The sequence below is a fragment of the Perca fluviatilis genome, chromosome 5, assembly GCF_010015445.1.
Source record: "Perca fluviatilis chromosome 5, GENO_Pfluv_1.0, whole genome shotgun sequence".
Lineage (NCBI taxonomy): Eukaryota > Metazoa > Chordata > Actinopteri > Perciformes > Percidae > Perca > Perca fluviatilis.
In genome coordinates this window covers 3583526-3604438 of record NC_053116.1, presented here as the reverse complement: position 1 = coordinate 3604438, position 20913 = coordinate 3583526, and the positions used below count along the sequence as shown (strand labels likewise).

At 41.0% G+C, this 20913-nt stretch overlaps 1 protein-coding gene across 4 annotated transcripts in view; it reads left to right on the top strand.

The window, feature by feature from the left end:
* Positions 1–20913, top strand: part of LOC120559443 (ephrin type-B receptor 2-like) — a 64265-nt gene that overhangs the window by 24335 nt on the left and 19017 nt on the right. For all 4 annotated transcript variants that reach the window (XM_039801123.1, XM_039801124.1, XM_039801122.1 and 1 more), the window contains exons 2-5: positions 7426–7490; positions 10010–10694; positions 18094–18249; positions 20563–20898. In XM_039801123.1, the coding sequence (XP_039657057.1) occupies positions 7426–7490; positions 10010–10694; positions 18094–18249; positions 20563–20898 (1242 nt within the window). The remainder of the gene's footprint in view (positions 1–7425; positions 7491–10009; positions 10695–18093; positions 18250–20562; positions 20899–20913) is intronic.

The window sequence follows — 20913 nt, the reverse complement described above, 5'->3', positions numbered from 1 at the left end:
ACACAACTGAATCCAAAACCTTCATGCCATTTTAAGTTACAGCAACATATTCTGTCTAGTCAGTTGTGATCAAACTGCGGAGACTCAAGAGCTGCCGCAACCAATGTCTAGTCACGAAAGCAGGGCAACATATACTAATGGACCCCCCGCCCTCGCCAGCCCACGCTGTCCCCATTTCCCTGCTCCAGCTCCCATCAGCAGCTCCAACCAATGCATTTTAAATGCACTACTGCAGCTCTGCCTTTCATTATTAACAAATATATTAACATGTGTCTAAGCTCTCCTCTCTCTGATCGTGTTATATTTCATTATGTTTGCTGTTCTGAATACCTGCTGTCTGGTTGGCAAAATCCATCTGCATACAGGCAGAAAGGTGGTAAATTCAATTCTCAGGTCTTTTTGATCTCAGTACTGTCTGCAGTAGACAGAGTTGATAGCTCGCCAGGTAGAGTGTGTACCGTTAAGACTGAGTTTCCGGTCGGTCTCTCACTATTATATAAAAAAAGCAGAAAGGCTCCAAAAAAAACAATGTAGTGCAGAGTATCAATACATGCTTATTTTGTTTAAGGGTACAAGGTATTAAAGTGTCAATATTGTATCAACCTGCCCATACAAAGCCTACAGAAAATGTAATCCGTCCCCACACACTGGAATACAGTAATGCATACATATACACTACATTCAACTATATATATATATATATATATATATATATATATATATATATATATATATATATATATATATATATATACTGAATGATGAAAATGAAAATGATTGGCTGGAAGTCGTTTAGGTGTAAAAAAAATTATTTTATTACATGGACAGAAATATGTGTCACTAGACACACACATTTAAATGGAATTGTTTAACTCTAATAAGTGCACTGAACAAATTAATTTTGAATAGCATAATTTGAAATTTAATTCATTCAAAACATAATTCAGTTGCTTTGAAACTATTTGATCCTCACTGAAAACATAACTATGTATTTCCACATTCAGCTCTCACAATCCACTTTCAGTTTACTAAGACACCCATGCGGCCGTTGCAGAAGAGCAATGGAGTGCAGATTCACAGAACTCTGGGCCGTGTAGCCAAAGATGTTCTATAAGAAGCCAATGTTTTTGATAGTTTGTTTTGTCAGAGGTTTCCACACCAGATGGTTAGGGTTAGGCAGTTTTCAATTTAATTTGCTACAAGATTTTGATGACTGTTGAAAGAAAATACCTATGTCAGAATCAGACGGGGCTACATTCATAAATCTTCAATCTAAATTTATAGCAATATTTGAGTAGAGCCCGTGGAGCCTGCATAAGATCCAGGGCCAAATGGATCAAAGACAGTGAAAAAGCACTGCTTACTTTTGTGGTTTAGAAAAAAAGAAGACAAGAAAGGAATGTTGTTAATGTACTTAAAATCACCAATGCTAAATGTGCAGACCCTAAACTAATATCTGAAGTCCACAGGTTTTATGAAGATGTATACTTCTCCTCCTACTCTGAGAGAGGAGTCTGTGATGAACAAGGTGTTGATTGAAGGAGTAGAGCAGTAGTGGTAGTGTGCACATCCCCACCGGTGAGGTGCAGGGCAAAAAGGGGCTGGATACAACTGAAAAGAATGTGATGCCCGCACTCTGCTTATACTCCCATATGTTTATTGTGCTGCAACGTTTCGACCCTGCCAGGTCTTCCTCAGGCAAACGGCATTCAATGGTGGCAGAAGCATATATATAGGACACATACATGGTCAGCTGATCATGCATCAGCTGAGCTCATTCAAACTAATTGCCAAGGCCTTGATCAGCTGAGCTCATTTAAACTGATTACCAAGGCCTTGATGGACCTAAGTGCCACCTTTACCATAGTTACCACATCAAACCATTAGTGATAAAATTACATATACACAATATGCACACAGACAAAGAAAAATGAATGAATGAATGAAAAAAATGGCCAAAACTCTAACTTACAAAATAACATTATGTGCTACACTATCCCACTTTGACACCATTTTTCACATTAGACCAATCCCACACACAATATCACAAGAAAAGACATTACAGAAAAGGCTTTATCTCAAATTCTTCATTTAAGCCATTTGGAGACATTGTGTTAAGTTAATTAATCCAAAAAGTTTCTCTCTGAAGAAGACTGATTGAATGAGCCCAGGCTTAAGACCTCCTATATAATGAAGAATCCCTAGGTGTAGTTGCATAAATGACTTTGCAATGGCCACAGATGGTCTGGTAAGATATTAACTACCACACACACATAATGCAAGCCACTGTGTGTTAGACTGAGTTCAGATTGGTGAACTGATGTGTGGTTTCTGTAACATAATGAAAACAAGGGTTAATAACGTGAATTCATAAATCTGATAAGGATAATAAATATTTAGAGAATTTGAGACCACAACATTACTTACTGTAGATTATAAATTATTAGCCCACAGTATTGCTAACAGACTAAAAGAGGGCAGGACACAAATTATTAGTGAATCGCAGTCTGGTTACCGTGAAGGTTGCTCTATCCATAACAACATCAGATTAGTACTAGATTTGTTAGATTATGGTGCTAGCATTGAGGATGACATCTTTATTTAGTTTTTCGAGCCATACCAATCACAAATGAAGTCAACTACCCAGGGATCACTTTTTTTTTAAATTGATATCAGTGCAGCTGTTGAAAGTGCCTGGAACCTCTTTCATGAGTGTTTACCATTATAATTAATAAGTATGCTCCCCTAAAGACGTACATAGTCAAAGGCTGAAACAATGCTTGGTTTTCTCCTGATTTAACAAATATCCTCCATGAGCACAACGTGGCATGGTCAAAAGCCAGAAAATCAAATCAGAACTCTGACTGGCTGGTCTTCAGGCAACTGCGCAATGCATGTACTCTCAAAATCAGAAAACCCAAAGCTGATCATTTTCTTTCTCAAACCATAACCTGAATAATCCATCAAAATTTTGGAAAACTATCAAATCATTATTAGAAAACATTAAAGGCCAGGAGCTTCCTTCAAGCATTGTGAAAGACTGACAAGGCCAAATGCTTGATTGTTTCAATGAACATTTCATAGCCTCAGGATTTTTATTTGAGTCATTCAATCCTCAACATGAGTGTTCATCTACAGTTGAGACTGTTGGCCCCGATCCTTCTAGTCAGTCTTTTAGTTTCAGTCCTATTACAGTTTCAGACGTAAATAAAGCCCCTGGTAAACTGGATCCCTACTTTTTAAAGCTGGCAGCAAATTGTATTGACATGCCTTTAACTAATATTTTTAATCTGTGCTTGAACACAAATGTCATTACTCCCATCTGGAAATCAGCATTTGTGGCTGCCCTGCTCAAAGGGGCTGACCCTTCTACTTTAAATAACTACAGACCCAACTACAGACCCATCTATAAACTGTCCTGGTCAAGGTTCTAAAATCCCTAGTCAGTGATCAATTAAAGGATTTTTTTTAACAGTAGTAATGTTTTATCTGACTTCCAATCTAGTTTTAGAAAAAGGCATAGTACAACATTGGCAGCTCTTAGGGTTTTAAATGACTTTATTGAATCCATGGACAGCAAGCGGCATTGTGCAGCCCTTTTTATTGACCTTTCTAAAGGCATTTGATACAGTGGACCACATTGTGCTGAAGCACAGACTCTGTAGGGCTGGACTTTCTGAACAAACTGTCAGCTGGTTTGTTAATTACCTTACAGACAGTACTCAGTGTGTGCAGGCGGAGGGCAGCAATTCTCGCTATCTCAGAACAACAAAAGGCAAGCCTCAGGGGTCAGTCTTGGGGCCACTGCTATTCATCCTCTATATCAATAACACTGATCATTACGTGTCTAATGTAAAATTTCATTTTTATGCTGACACTGCACAGCACCCACCCCAGACCAGGCCCTCTGCCAGTTTTAACATTCTCCAACATAATCTTTATTATTTAAAACTTGTTTTAAATGTTGAAAAAACAAAAGTTTTTTTCAAATCAAAATCCAATCAAAATCCAAATCAAACCTCCCTTCAATCCTCACTGAAAGTACAGATATCTTGGTATTTTAAAACATGAATCTCTTTCTTTTACACATCATATTCAGCAGCTAGCAAAAAGATTGAAACTTAATCTAGGTTTTTATTTTAGAATCAAATCCTGCCTTTCGTTCAAATCTAGAAAAAGGCTGGTTGCTGCCACTTTTATGTCTGTACTTGGCTATGGTTTTATACGTGCATGCTTCGTCTCAAAGTTTACATGCACTGGATACTGTATACCATGGAGCTCTGAGGTTCATCACTGGTTTTAAAGCCCTCACTCACCATTGTGAACTGTATGAACGTGTTGGATGGCCCTCTCTATAAACACGGAGACTTAAACACTGGCATATCTTAATATACAAGGCTACTTCCATCTTACCTTCTGACCTATATCAGTGTAAATAGTATCAGGACTTCGTTCCCAGGATCTTTTCCTTCTGTCTGTTCCAAAGGTTAGAACTGAGCTGGGGAAAAAGGCGTTTAAGTTTGCTGCTCCCTCTACATGGAACAAGTTACAGAAATCCACGAAACTTACTGAGCTTGTCTCATTGGTCGCTTTTAAGAGGATGTTGATTGACTTGGAGGCAGCCACATCGGGCTGTAGATGTTTTCCCTGATGTGTTTCGGATTGTGGCTGACTTTGAGGTTGCTGTTTCAGTTGTTTTATGTTTTTAGACTGTCACGGTGAGGAAGTCACAGCAGGCGGGGGAGTAACAGAGGCGCACCCTCACATCGTGTGATATAGTTTTAATATTCCTACATATTCTGTCCCACTCCTCATCATCCAGTGTAATACTCGGATCCATTTCCCATGTCTTTTTGAGTGCTGGCCAGGCTCCATCCCCCAGGTTCTGCATAAGCATAGAATAATACCCAGAAGTCTCATGACCTTTTCCATATTCCAAAAACATGTTGGTGCCTTTGGGGCTGAAGAACTGGATCCAAAAATCCCCACTAACAGATGGCGAAGTTGCAAATATCAAAAAAAATTGAGAACTAGGGATTCCAAATACCTGTACCACATCCTCAAAGGATTTTCAATATGCCACCTAGATACAGATCCCCCAGTGTGAGAATTCCCTTTTCTAACCAATCCCTTCAAAAAAGGGGAGATCTACCTATATAACTTTGGATTTCGCCAAACTCTTGATGAGGTATTTACATATCGATCCACTTCAAACAGCCAGGCCACTTTGGTCCCAATGGCATTTAAGTGATAGATTATCAGATGTGTATTTGCCTCACCATACATTTTAAAAGGGCGATATTGGGGTAAGAACAGATTGCCCAATACAATACCAGGGTGGGACTCTGTCAGGAGGAAGTGACCAGTGGGCCAGATGCCTTAAGTGAAAACATAGTAATCTTTGGTAGACCCAAATCTCCTCTAGCAATCGGTCTTTGTAATTGATTAAAATTTTTACCATTCCATATAAATGTCTTTGATATCCTGTCAAACCATTTAAAATATGACAGGGGAAGAGATTGGACAAGGTAGTTCAGCTTGGGAACACAAACTATTTTTATAACATTGACCTTCCCTGCTATTTAGAGATTGAGAGTCACCCATCTATTAACATCACAAGAGATTTTATTAAATAATGGATCCAAATTTTTTAACTGGGAAGGGAATAAGATACCCAGATATACACAATACCTTGCTTTGGCCACTGAAATGCACCTGATTGTATTGGAAGGCTGTTACAGTTGCACTGAGCTGCCAAAGCTAACGCTTCTGACTTTGACCAATTAACCCTATAACCTGAAGATTTCAAGAAAGAGTAGACAGGGTATTGATCTGCTAGTTTCAGACACAAAATGTAATATATTGTCTGCATAAAGCATAGGTTTGTGCACTACACCTCCTACCATAACACCTGAGAAGTTAGTCCCCCCCTTATGGCTGCTAATGCATAGACTCATTGAAATGGGCAAATTGTGCATTTGTACATATAAGGAGTGCATAGGCAGCCAATAAAAGCACCAGAATAAAACAACTTTCACCTAAAAGTCTTTTGTAATTATGATGAAGATGGAGGCAGCCAGTGATGATCCGTGAGCTGTGGTTTGTAGCCACTCACATCTGGGATCATCTCTTACTTCAGCAAGAGGCTTTGCTCAGTAGCAGCAGACTGTCAGGAAGATGTGAATAATTAAAGATGTGTTGCATACACTGTGCTAGCAGCCTGGTTTCACCTGACATGGTTTGTACTTGGTGTTGGGGGGGGGATGGCACGGAGATTATGGACCTCACTCAGTGGCTTCTGGATGTAGTGTCAGAGACATATTTTGGATCACTGTTACACTAGGTCACTCTAACCACTCCATCAGCAGTTTTCAGCCAATGACTCTGGGGCTCAGACAGATAAACAAAGTACAAACCAAAGCCCCCCCTCCATCAACGACCAGCGACCGGCAAATGACATGAACAGCTTCTATGGTCGTTTTTGTAACATGTAAATTGTAACATGATACCAAATGAAATAATGAATTGTACATTAATATATAGTGAGGGAATGAGACATAATAATGTGCTTAAGTGTAGTATTATTATAGTATACAACATGATTTATAGTATATTAATATAACAGTATATAGTAGAGGGAAGAAGTATAGTCAAGTATTGTGCAGCAATCTAACAGAATATACTACTACTACTACTACTACTACTAATAATAATAATAATAATAATTTATACTTTATTAATCCCGCAAGGGAAATTACAACTTTTGTTAGTAACACACATTACACACAGGCCTGAAATACACACACATGCTCAGTAGCTATACATGCACTAATGGAGAGATGTCAGCTACTGCCCCCCCCATAACATCATGTTATCATAGCGTAATAGAATACAGTATATACCATGGAAATATCGACTTAATGGCTGCCTGTGTGTGTGTGTGTGTGTGTGTGTGTGTGTGTGTGTGCGTGTGCATGCGTGTGATGATGCAGCAGGGACAGAGCAGCGCCTGCAGCGCTCCGTTTGCTCCTGGGCGAGATGATCCGGATTGAGTAGCTCGTCATAGAGGGGATGACCGGGGATGTCTAGGATGGCTTTAATCTTTACCCATCATCCTCCTCTCCGCCAAAAGGCACAGACGTTAATAATAAAACCATTGGAAATACAATCAATGATAAAAGCCAGTGAAGAATAAGCAGAGAGTTCTACAGAGAGACACAGAACCAACAGAGCATGGCAACATTCGCAGAGAGCATGACACAATGGCGGGTACCCTCAGCATAACACTGACATGCTAGTGTTGACACGTTGGCTTACTGAGAAAGCAGGCTCTTCATGCTCTGCAGAAGGAATGCTAGTTGGCCCAGTTTCTTATTAGATCAACTATTTCTTTAAACTGACCTTTTGATTTTTTGTCCCCTGCAGAAGTACTGATGGATTCAACAACGGCAACAGCAGAGCTGGGCTGGACCATCTACCCATCACAGGGGGTGAGTGGAACAAACCAACACACTGGGAACAATAACACACAATGTGACAGGGGCTGTGCTGACTTCACTACAAACGGTAAAGCGGTCAAAACCCTGATTGAGACTCATATTCTGAATGCGCTGTATACATATACAAATAAAGAATGCCTCTAAAACCTGAATAATACTGGAATATCACACACGTCTTAATCGGAAAATGCAATACTCGGAAAAAGGCCTTTTTCAGAGTATCCAACCGGAATATGCTGTTTACATGACCTGAGAGAGAGAGAGAGAGAGAGAGAGAGAGAGAGAGAGAGAGAGAGAGAGAGAGAGAGAGAGAGAGATGCACTCAGAGTAGACAGCTGTCGGCAAAACTGTACAGGGATATAAATAACCGCATTCTGCGTGTCATGTAAACATCCTACCCAGAATATAAGCAAAAGCGGATAAAAAAAGCCTCATAACCGAATAATTAATGTCCATGGGAACACACGATTCAAACAACATGCATGCTATGTGGTTTGAGCGATAGCAGCGACCACCAGTGATCCGGCCAATCTGGTGGGTCGGGGCCATAAAAATCTACATCCTGATTAACAGTGGCTGGATGAACTGATGCATCTTAAAGCGTAACCCTCGCCAAAATGCAACCTAGGGTCTTTTTGTGAATGTACCCGAGTCAAACTTTCGTTTAAAAGCATAATTAGGACAGAAATGCCACTTTTAAGATTGACCGTATTTTCGTTTTCGGTCAAATGGCCTTTTGAATGGGAGTGCTAGGGACACTGCTATGATCGCATCAAAATCGGTATCACCAGTATCACCAGGGGCTCGACACATGAACTCAAGCATTGAGAACATTGTTTGTGTACACAGAGTTTACCAAAAAGAAAGGTTTTGAACAACTCACTTTAGCAGTTGGTTTTTCCGGTCGCCACCATCTTGCCAGTCAAAAAGAATCGATTTCCGCAACGTAACAGGGAGGAGAGTAAAGATGGAAAGCTCCTAAAGCTTAGTTCCATATAAATACACGGATAATTCGTTGTTTTGTCGTTAGTGAAAAACAATATTGACCTTGTAGTTGAAAAAGGAGCCTCATATAAGAAACAATACTAAAATCAAAAGGCGGATATCGGAGATGAACTCTTTTGACTGCCAAGATGACGCTGACATTTTTTTAAATGCGGCCTCAGTCTGAACGGTCAGATCGGAATTTATGCGACTCTGTCGTCAGTCTAGAGCGATTCTGTGCTTTCCCATAGACTTTACATACTGGTAAAAATGCGTCTATATATCAACGAATACATCTGTGGTACATCATCTTACCAGTCCGAACTATTAAATAGTCCTTATTTAAATCATTGTGTTTTAAAAGTTGTAACATGCACTAATAACAGAATCCAGAGTTATTTAACCAGGCATGATGAACGTGTATAATGATAAGATAAGATAGACTTTATTAATCCCACACTGGGGAAATTCCTATGCTACAGCAGCTCAAAAGAAAAAAAAAGAAAATAAATGTACACACATCAGAATAACTCAAATACAAATTAAGTAGACAGGAGAAAAAAATATACAGAAAGTATAAGAAATAGAAAAAATAGAATTAGTAATATGATAATAGTAATAACGCAAGCAGACCCGCGGGACTGCACCGTGGCTGAGCCGCCCTGCAGTGCAGGCTCATATGACGGTTCTCCTGAGATCCTGTAGCATGTAGTAATGAATATATGGCTGTAATTCATCATTTGTATTATCTTATGATACATTCGAGCACTGTATGCTGTACAGGTTTTAGCGTGGATGTAACGTTATTTATGTCTCTGTTCCCAAACTGCCAGCTATAGGCTAGCAGCTAGCTAGTGGTAGCTAGTAGCACGACATAATGACATCTCCCTAGTTCTCTAAATACATCCAGGGGTTTATTCTGATAAACATTTTAACAGGGTGCTCGTGTGACATTTTATTAATCTTTTGCGCATGCAGGTCACTTTCCAGTTCGGGGCAACATTGCGGGCCACATTTAAAAAAATAATGAGGTCAATCAGTCAAAAAAACAAAAACACAAGAGTTATGTACTTCCGTTTACTTTGTTGAGAATTGCTCTCTAAACCCTGTCTCTTGTAAAGTAAGTAAGTAAAGTTTATTTCTAGCGCACATTTAAACACAGCTTAAGCTGACCAAAATGCTGTACAAAAATGCACTAATTTGTCTAGGGGTGGAGGACGCAAACAATTTAAAATAATAAACCCGGGAGGTCTAGACAAACGGTAAATAAGGTAATTTATTGGACAAACTCAACACAAAACAACTGAAAGCAGTTTCCAAAAGGAAGACGTTCACTATCTCAGCTCTTTGACACTGGCTCGATTCAGGTTTTCACAGCTCAACCCTTGTGTTGTCCTTCAGGTCACCGGGACCAAACTGTTTTGTGGTTTAGTACTGCTCCTAAGAATAACTGTTACTGGGTGACTGTTTTGTACATTTGTTGTGTGTCACTGAATAAATAGTTTTCTTTCTTGTCTGTCTTCCAGTGGGAAGAAGTTAGTGGCTATGATGAAAACATGAACACCATCCGAACATACCAGGTGTGCAATGTCTTCGACAGCAGTCAGAACAACTGGGTACGCACCAAATACATCCGCCGCCGGGGTGCTCAGCGCATCCACGTCCAGATGAAGTTCTCAGTACGCGACTGTAGTTCCATACCCAATGTCCCTGGCTCTTGCAAGGAGACCTTCAACCTGTATTACTATGAGTCTGACTCGGACACGGCCACAAAATCGTCCCCAGCCTGGATGGAGAACCCCTGGGTGAAAGTGGACACCATAGCGGCTGATGAGAGCTTCTCTCAGGTTGATCTTGGTGGTCGCATCATGAATATCAACAGTGAAATTCGGAGTTTTGGACCCGTTTCGCGCAATGGCTTCTACCTCGCTTTCCAGGATTACGGCGCCTGCATGTCGCTCATCGCTGTTCGAGTCTTCTACAGGAAATGTCTCAGTGTGATCCACAACGGTGCCATCTTCTCTGAGACTCTGTCTGGAGCGGAGAGCACCTCTCTGGTGGCAGCCAGAGGGGTGTGTGTTCCCAATGGGGAAGAGGTGGATGTACCCATCAAGCTGTACTGTAACGGGGATGGCGAGTGGATGGTACCCATCGGGCGCTGCATGTGCAAAGCCGGGTATGAGGCGGTAGAGAATGGTACAGTCTGCAGAGGTAAGGAGCCCGCAGTGCTGCTCTACTACACCACACCTCTGTTTTGTTTTCTTGATTTCTTGTCGCATATTTCTCAGTTTTCAGCTGAGGTGGACACAATAACTCTGCAGTGTTTACCGTTACACACTAGCCTAGCAGCTAGCGGAGCTTCCACCTGCTTATAGCTTAATCTAGACAAAACCACAGAGTTACATTTCAGCCTAAAACAGAGCAGCTTATATCGGTAGAGATAGCAGTCTGAACTGTCTGTGGAATAGATCAACGGAGCGAAGAGAAAGCAGCCAATGCTTTTCCGGATGTAACACCCTTCATATGGAAGTAAATCTGTTTCATCGGATTTTGAAATTAAAAAGCTATTGTATTTTTAGCACTGAATATTTATGCATTGAAATGATGCATCTGAATTTTTGGCCTCTAAACAACTTCTTTTCACCTTTTATTTTTCTAATTCAGAATAAAAAATTTGACATAAAAAAATTTAAATATACCAAATTCAGATGCAAAATACAATTTATAAAATTCAACTACTATACCTTTAACTTGGTCAAATTCAACAGGCAGATGCAAAATGTAATTGTATAAAATTCAGTGTTGAAGGTTGACTACAGCTTTTTTTCAACCTGGAACCCCATTTCCCCATGCATTTGTGTCTAATAGACTGATGTGACCAAAAATCTTTGAATTTGGTCCAGTATTGAGAGAGATCGCAATGACGAGCCAGCACAAACCAAGCTACAATTTAATCTAATGGGGCAATTGTGGAGTCGTGCTTTTTGTCCACTAAAAGTGATTTATCATTTTTTTGTACTTACTGATTTTTACTAAAAGTGTCTGATAACATTATCGATCTCAGGACGTGACTTTTTGTCTGAAGACAGCGGTGTGGAGAGTGTAACGCTATGAGAAATAGCCGTTCAGGATGTCTGAAATGATAGGTACAACGTTACGGACGGGGAGAGAGAGAGAGAGAGAGAGAGAGAGAGAGAGAGAGAGAGAGAGAGAGAGAGAGAGAGAGAGAGAAGGCGGAGGAGGGTGAAGCAGTGGAGGAGGGTGAAGCAGCAGCTGGAGGGCTGTGAGGCTCGGGATATTGGTAGTGCTCCCGTGGGTGCTGTGGCCTTATATGCCCAAAGAATATGTTGCAGTTTAGTGGCGTAGCGACTGGCCAACTTTGCCATGCCCAGAGCCATGCTGCTGCTACCAGCTGTAGCTGGTAGTCTGTAGTCTGTCAGCGTGTTTGCGGCTGCATCTTTGCCTCACCAAAAACAAACAAAAATTTGAATTAACAAATATTTCACTCTACTATCTACTATCAATTACCGCTGCGGTTTTGTAAAAGGCCAATGCTACCGACTTAATGCTGCAGTTCAGAACAATATGCAAAATGTCAAAACACCAGCTATGGTTTATTGAAAGAAGTTCCATAGTTTTTTCACTTGTTGTTGGTCACATGTTAAACAGGTGCAGCCTCTGGATTCGGCAATTTATTCTTGGACTTATTTAAAAAACCAAAAGGGATCATGTAAACTGAATTTAATAGACTTAATGTGATGTTTTATGCTCAGAAAGATTTTGTATAAACTAAAAAGGTTTTCAGGGTTTCCAATTTAGCGACTTTCTTGCTAGATTTGAAGACTTTTAAGACCTTGTTTACTTCAAAAAAGTGCCTAGCAACAATTCCAGCAACTGTTTGGTAGACCTTAATCCCTCTCTGCTGTATCTCTCTGGACTGATTGTTACTGAGCTGTGAATATGCACACCTAACAACCAATCACTGATCCCCATTGTTTGTCCTGGGAACTCAATGGCTTTCACGACTTCACCTGGAGTTCCCAAACAGAAAGTAAGTCTTATCATCTGCCTGTAATGCAAATTCAGAGAAGTTTCAAAAGGCACTGTAACGTACCTAACAGCTGCCAAAAACAATACAGGCACAGCCAATCCAGCCACAGACGTCCTGTCGTGCCCTGTCCACTCTGTGCCACACTGTGGTCATGGTCACCAGAGCACAGAATTCACAAAAGAAAAGAAGATGTGATTTGCTGGAACCTTCTGCCTGCAGCGCTTCCATCAGCCTTTAGTGTTGGTGTTTACTATTCTAATTCCTGTGGCTGACCCTTTTTTCGTTGTTGGAATCTTACCTTTCTTATTGGTTCAGAGACAATCAGAGGCAAATTCTTAAAAAAACAAGTTCACTGACCTAAAATGTTACAGGCTGAATATGATACGAATAATTTTCCTGGTCTGCTGACTACTTTTCAAAAATAAAAGTGCAGTTAAAAAATGTCTGAGGAGCCCTAAAACAACGATGGCCCCATGAGAGAATAAGAACTTTTATTTATATAGCGCCTTTCATGAAACCCATGGACACTTTACAGAATTACTGTGGCTAAGCTAAAGTGGTTGTCAGCTATGGTAAACAGGTGGTGTTTCAGGAGTTTTTTTTTTTTTAAATGTTCAGGGATGTAGCATTTTGGATATCTGCAGGGAGGGTGTTCCAGAGGGATGGGGCTGCAACACTAAAGGTACTGTCTCCGAAAGTACAGAGTCTGGTGTGGGGAATGGAGAGAAGGCCAGCGTCTGAGGACCACAGGTTTCGGGGTGAGGTGTATGTATGGAGGAAGTCAGAGAGGTACTGTGGGGCCAGGGCATGGAGGGATTTGTATGTGAGAAGGAGGATTTTATATTTGATGCGGGACTTAATTGTGAGCCAGTGATGGTGGATGAGGGTTGGGGTGATGTGCTGCCAGGTCTTGGTGTGGGTGAGGAGTTTTGGGCATACTGGAGCCTATCTAGGGTATTACTGGGGACAGACAGGAATCCATTGCAGTAGTCCAAACGGGAGGTTATGGAAGCATGAATGAGGGTTTCTGCCACGGAGTCAGAGAGTGATGGCCGGAGTCTGGAGATGTGAGTGGTGTTTGATGTGAAATGGTAGGATATATTACAGCTATGTCTTGCGGTTGCCCTATTCAGTTCAGGGCAATTTTTTTGCTTTACAGGGGCAAAAATACATACAAAAAATAAAAAATTACCCTGGCCCTCATAGCCTTCGCCATAGCCAGGCGCCCATTACCGCTTTAATTTCCTCTATAGTTAAATCTGCGTCAAGGAGTTCTTTGATCACCAATTGATCGCCAAGTAATCTTTTAGCTCAGACCTAAGCCATTCTATATTTCTGGCTCCTGTAAAAGGAAGGAGTTAAGGGGCCACCTATAAGAGCATCTTCTCTCACTTTGAGGCAGCAGGTCTAGGCAAACCCACGCATGGTCAGAAATTATTATATTTCCCAGAATCTTGGTGGGTGGGTGTCTGCCGGTGCCGTTTGGGACACAGAGACACTCATACAGATATATAGATATAGAGAAATTAGTTATAATGATTAAAGCAGTTGGTATGATGAACAGTGGCAATTATAGTAACAAAGAAAATGGAACTCCGGCGTAGCAGGGCATACTAAGACACTGAGCAGGACCACGGCGGCACACCAAGGCTAACTTTAGCGTGCCTGGAGGATTTATCGTTAACATTAACAGATCGAGATTGATCTGATAAATAGGACTCAAACTAGCTTTATGTGGTTTCTTAATGCCAATTCAATGTTCCAGCCTCTGTAACAGGATGCTATGGTCAATAGTGTCAAATGCAGCACTAAGGTCTTTTAAGACAAGAACGGAGACAAGTCCTTTGTCATTTTCACCATTGCAGTCTCTGTGCTATGATGCTCTCTAAATCCTGACTAAAAATCCTCAAACTATTGTTATGTAGAAAGTCACATAACTGATTAGTGACTACCTTCTCAAGGATCTTGGAGAGAAAGGGGAGATTACAGTATATAGTTCTATAGTTGGCTAAGACCTCAGGATCAAGAGTGGTTTTTTTTAACAAGAGTTTTTAAATCAAAGCTACTTTAAATGACTGTGGTAAATGACCTGTTAAAGGATAAAGCTTATTTAACTAGCCTAGTTGGGATGGGATCTAAGACAGGTAGATGGCTTAATTGGTGGTCAGAAAGAGAAAAGCAGTCTATGTATATGTCAGGTCTTGAAGCAGTTTCTCGCAGAACGGTGTTTAAAAGGTAAACCGTTGTTGAGACAGGAGGTGATGTATTTTATCTCTAATTATTATAATTTTATCATTAAAGAAGCTCATGAAGTCATCACTACTTAGAGCTATAGGAATTGATGGCTTAATAGAGCTGTGACTCTCAGTCAGCCTGGCTACAGTGCTGAAAAGAAACCTGGGGTTCTTATTTTCTTCTATTAATGATGAGTAATAGGCTGCTCTGGCATTTCTGAGGGCCTTCCAATACTGTATGTTTTCAGACTGTCTTGCCAGTCCAAACAAGATTCGTCCAGATTGAAGGAACGCCATTTACTTTCAAGTTTTCGCTAGGTTTGTTGTTTTTGGACAGTCACCCACTTGCCTGGCTGCTCTGGGCCTGCCGGGGGACTGCTAACAGAAGCTACAGTATGTTAGCCTGCACCAGCAATGGAGAGCTGGCTAGCTATGGAAGCATACGAGTTAGATTCCATTGGGCGGAGCCCTGCCTCAAACTCACTAAGCTTTGCCTCCAGAGCAGCGAATAAACTACATTTATTGCATGTATCATTACCACTAAAGGAGGCAGAGGAATAGCTAAACATTTGACACAACGAGCAAGAGAGAGCAGAAGAGGGAGAGGAATAAGTCATTGCTAATGGCTAAGCTAAAGTATCTTACAGAGCTAACAGCGTGTCAATAACTGTGAGATTAGCGAGGCAGTCGCTGTAAAAAAAGAGATCTAGAAGTCCTTACGTAGAACTAGTGTAGTTTTAAATGTAATCCAGGTATATAGCCTCTAAATTAAAGAATAAATGAATTATTATTATTACAGAATTAACTAAGTTTAGCTGGAGCAGCAAACTAGCCTCACAGAAGCACCGGAAATGAGACACACTTATCGTAAACGTCAGCACGCAGTGACGCAGGGAATGGCCCCAGGCATGTTGACGAATGGAAAACAGACAAAGAAAGCACAGAGACTAAATACACGAGGTAACGAGGGTAGTAACGAGGGACAGGTGACATAAAGGCAAATGAACAGGTGAGACACATCAGGGACATGACACAAGACATGACACAAGAAAAACAGAAGCTGTGTTCGAAACCACTCCCTCATTCACTCACTCACTATTCCCAATATAGTGTTTATTAAATAGTGAACTATATAGGGAACGACCATGAGATTTCGGACACTCACTGAAAACACATCGTTGCGTGACTTGCGTTAGGAGATGCGCCCGTTGTTTGCGTGACGGAGGCGGGCGCGCCCAGCATCATGTAAACTAACCAAAACTAAAATACTTCTAATACGTCCAGTTCATTTTTCCTTTTCAAATGTCGTGGTCACTTCTGCTTCTTCTTCTCCTCCTGGAAAAAACGGCCGCGTTGCATTGTGGGATACAGGAGTAAAATGTAGGGTACATCGTATGTACACTCAAATTAGCTGTGCGTTGTGTGTATTTTATAGCGGACTATATAGTGAATTAATTTACCGCGGAGATTTCGAACTCCACTACACAGATGGCGAACACACTATATAGTGCACTATTTCCATGAAATGGAATGGTGTCGAATACAGCTCCAGACTACGAAATAAAACAGGAACTGAAGCATGAAAACATACAACCAACCATGAAAAAGACATGAGAACAATACAGCCAAACAGGAAACAGTGAACATAACACTGGGAAAGAAGCAAACAGGGAATGAACTGACAAAATAAAACAGGAAAAACCACAACCATGACAGTTATATGGTCTGACAGTTCAGCTGAGATTGTGTGTGTGTGTGTGTGTGTGTGTGTGTGTGTGTGTGTGTGTGTGTGTGTGTGTGTGTGTGTGTGTGTGTGTGTGTGTGTGTGTGTGTGTGTGTGTGTGTGTGTGTGTGTGCTGGTGTTGATCTTAACCAACTGTTCTTGTTTTTATGTTGTTGTCTTTTAGCATTAGTATAATAAACTTTTATTGTATAGGGACAAATCGGTATGTATTATTTATAGCTTAATCCTTCTCTCTCTTTTTAGGGTGGCCTCTTACCACCAGTCCAGGTACAGTGGATGTAAAATAGCCTCCTGATAAATGAACCCGAAATTAAATCAATCAAATAAAATAGTATCATACATTCACAGAGGAATACAAAATGGAAATACTGATCGAACGCTACAGCTTTCTTGCTTTCTCCTATTCTTTCTTTCTTGTCTTTTGTAATCCCAGCCCGTGTCCTCAGCTCCACATGTTCTGACATGTTTTATGAGCCTGTGGACAGCAGAACTGACAGCATCTGAACGAGTCCCAGTACATGTCACTTCGATGAGCTGACCTTTGTGAGATGCAGGTGTATAGGCTATCACGACTAATCATATGCTCTGTGGATAAAACGTAGAGATGAAAAAGCTCAGACATAGGATTTTAGAATGTGACTACTAATACTGATGGTTCTGATACAAGAGTAGCCAATTTAATATAAAGTTGACACTGAGTATTGGAACGGCAAGGCAAATTCTTTTGTTTTTGTTGTTCACTGAAGACATTTGGGTTTAAGATCAAAAGATGAGTATGAGACAAGAGTTCAGAATTTCAGCTTTTATTTCCTGGTTTTGTGTCAAACAACTTAGGACATATCGCCGTTGGTATTAGACCACTGCATTTTTAGCTGAGCAAAAGTATTGGAACAAATAATCTTAAAGTAAATAATAATATTTGGTGGCATAACCCTTGCTTGCAATAACTGCCTCAAGCCTGCGACCCATCGACATCACCAAACTGTTGCATTCTTCATTTGTGATGCTATTCCAGGCTTTTACCGCAGCTTCTTTCAGTTCTTGTTTGTTACGGGGGGGTCTCCTCTTCAGGAGGTGAAATGCATGCTCTATTGGGTTAAGGTCAGGTGATTGACTTGGCCAGTCTAAAACCTTCCACTTTTTTCCCCTGATGAAGTCCTTTGTTTTGTTGGTAGTGTGCTTTGGGTCATTGTCCTGCTGCATGATGAACTCCCTCCCGATTAGTTTCAATGCATTTCTCCGTAAATTGGCAGACAAAATGTTTCTGTGCACTTCTGAATTAATTCTGCTGCTACCATCATCAGTTATATCATCAACAAATATGAATGAGCCTGTTCCAGAAGCAGCCATGCACACCCAAGCCATGACATTACCTCCACCATGCTTCACAGATGAGCTTGTATGCTTCGGATCATGAGCAGTTCCTTTCTTTCTCCACACTTTGGCCTTTCCATCACTTTGGTAGAGATTAATCTTGGTCTCATCTGGGTTTCCAATTCTTACTGCAAATTTTTTTCCCCCTGTCCTTCCTCATTCCTCTGTGCACCCCCCCCCCCAACACTGTTGTATATCTCCATACAGCTTGTGTATCAGGGTTCTTCAAGGCTGCACAGGGAGACCAGCAATGTCTGCAGTGCCCCATTAACAGCCGAACCACCAGTGAGGGAGCAACCAACTGTGTCTGTCGTAATGGCTACTACCGCGCTGACTCTGACCCTCCACAGATGCCGTGTACAAGTATGTATACACAAACTGTCATGAGAGCACACTCATGGATAGCAGTGTGCCTGCTGTGATATGAACACCTATCGCAGAACACTACAAAACATTAGGCTGTTTACACTTATCTCAAAGCACTTAGCTTACTCTATCCGCAAGAAGCACAGTAATTACACTTGCTGCTGTGTACGCATGATGTCATGCAGATCATTTGCGCACTGTGACTCTTAAACCTTGGCCCTCTGAACCCCCCTTTACTCGTTGGGGAAAAAAGCAAACTACCAGCCTAGCTTATTGTGTCCTCTCTTATAGTCCAGTAAAAGTTATATTTATGACCATGCCAGCAAAAATTGAAAGAAAAATAAGATGCTAGTCCAGCCTTAGCAATGCAATGAGCAAAACAAACAAATAAAACAGCTAATTTCTACAAATATTGCATTATGACACAAGCTGACAGCCCCCCTCCTACCACACAAACCAACAACATCTCCTGTGTCTACACAACACACTGCCAAGTACCATTAGCAACAGACACTTCAGAACCGTGTACAGTGAACAGCAAACACACCACCACAAACAAATAAGATTGGCAAAGCAGGCTATTAAATACATATGTGTTATGGTTTATTTTGGAAAACGGTCTATAGAAACGCATTATGTAATAACAACGCATTATGTAATAATCTGCCACATTTTGTAATAAAAACCCTGAACGCAATATGTAAAATAAAAATAATTTCTTCTTTTTGTTGTTCTTTTGTTGCACTTTTTCTTTTACGAGTATGTAATAATATGGTGCATTATGTAATAACTACCCAAAATGCATGTCTTTTTCTCTACTACTGGCTTTGAAAGGCATTTGAAGAAAAAAATCAAAAGGTAAACAATGAATGCAAAAATAAAATGGATTCAGAAAGAAAACATATATAGTTTATTTTTTCTCACTGCACTTTTGGTGCCTTTGTTTGAAGGTCCTATGACATGCTGCTTTTTGGATGGTTTTATATAGACCTTAGTGGTCCCCTAATACTGTATCTGAAGTCTCTTTTATATAGGCCTTAGTGGTCCCCTAATACTGTATCTGAAGTCTCTTTTATATAGACCTTAGTGGTCCCCTAATACTGTATCTGAAGTCTCTTTTATATAGGCCTTAGTGGTCCCCTAATACTGTATCTGAAGTCTCTTTTATATAGGCCTTAGTGGTCCTCTAATACTGTATCTGAAGTCTCTTTTATATAGGCCTTAGTGGTCCCCTAATACTGTATCTGAAGTCTCTTTTATATAGACCTTAGTGGTCCCCTAATACTGTATCTGAAGTATCTTTTATATAGGGCTTAGTGGTCCCCTAATACTGTATCTGAAGTCTCTTTTATATAGGCCTTAGTGGTCCCCTAATACTGTATCTGAAGTCTCTTTTATATAGACCTTAGTGGTCCCCTAATACTGTATCTGAAGTCTCTTTTATATAGACCTTAGTGGTCCTCTAATACTGTATCTGAAGTCTCTTTTATATAGACCTTAGTGGTCCCCTAATACTGTATCTGAAGTCCCTTTTATATAGACCTTAGTGGTCCCCTAATACTGTATCTGAAGTCTCTTTTATATAGACCTTAGTGGTCCCCTAATACTGTATCTGAAGTCTCTTTCCTGAAATTCAGCCTTGGTGCAGAATTACAGCCACTAGAGTCAGTCCCACATTGAGCTTTCCTTAGGATGTTCCATTTCTTTGTCTGTAACTTTTGAGGAGGAGACGGGGGGGCAAGGTGGAGGGTGGGGGTGAGGGTTTGACCAACTGCCATGCTTCACTTGTTTGCAAGCCATGATGTCTCTCTCTTTCTCATGGGTGGGCCAAATTCTCTGGGCGGGCAAAGCAGAGAAAGGGGAGGTAACCTTTCCCCTTATGACATCATAAAGGGAAGATTCCAGATTGGTCCATCTGAGCTTTCATTTTCTCAAAGGCAGAGCAGGATACCCAGGGCTCGGTTTACACCTATCGCCATTTCTAGCCACTGGGGGACCATAGGCAGGCTGGGGGAACTCATATTAATGTTCAAAAACCTCATAAAGTGACATTTTCATGCCATGGGACTTTTAAGGCGTGGTTAAAAAAGTTAAGTCTTTGATATTTTTGTCCAAGCATTCACTTGTAAGCAATTGGCAAAAACTGTAAATTACACAGGTTGAAAATAAATCCAGACGAGGCAGCCGTAGTAAAGGAAAAGTAGAAGCAAATGAAGAATCATGAATTGTTGCTAGCCTTCATTTACAATTACAAAAGCACTTTTTGAAGTACAGTATGAGCATCATTTTGTTCTCTCCTTTTTCTTCCAGCTGTTCCATCAGCTCCACAAAACGTCATCTCCATGGTAAATGAGACCTCTCTGAGGCTGGAGTGGAGCCCACCACAGGAGGCCGGCGGCCGAGAAGATGTTGTCTACAACATCATATGTAAGAGCTGTGGCAGTGGACGGGGTGGCTGCACCCGCTGTGGCGACAACGTGCAGTTTGTACCAAGACAGCTGGGACTGACCGACACCCGCGTCCACATCAGCGACCTCCTGGCTCACACCCAGTACACCTTTGAAATACAAGCTGTCAATGGAGTGTCTGACCAGAGTCCTTATTCACCACAGTACACGTCTGTCAACATCACCACCAACCAGGCTGGTGAGGCTCACCCAA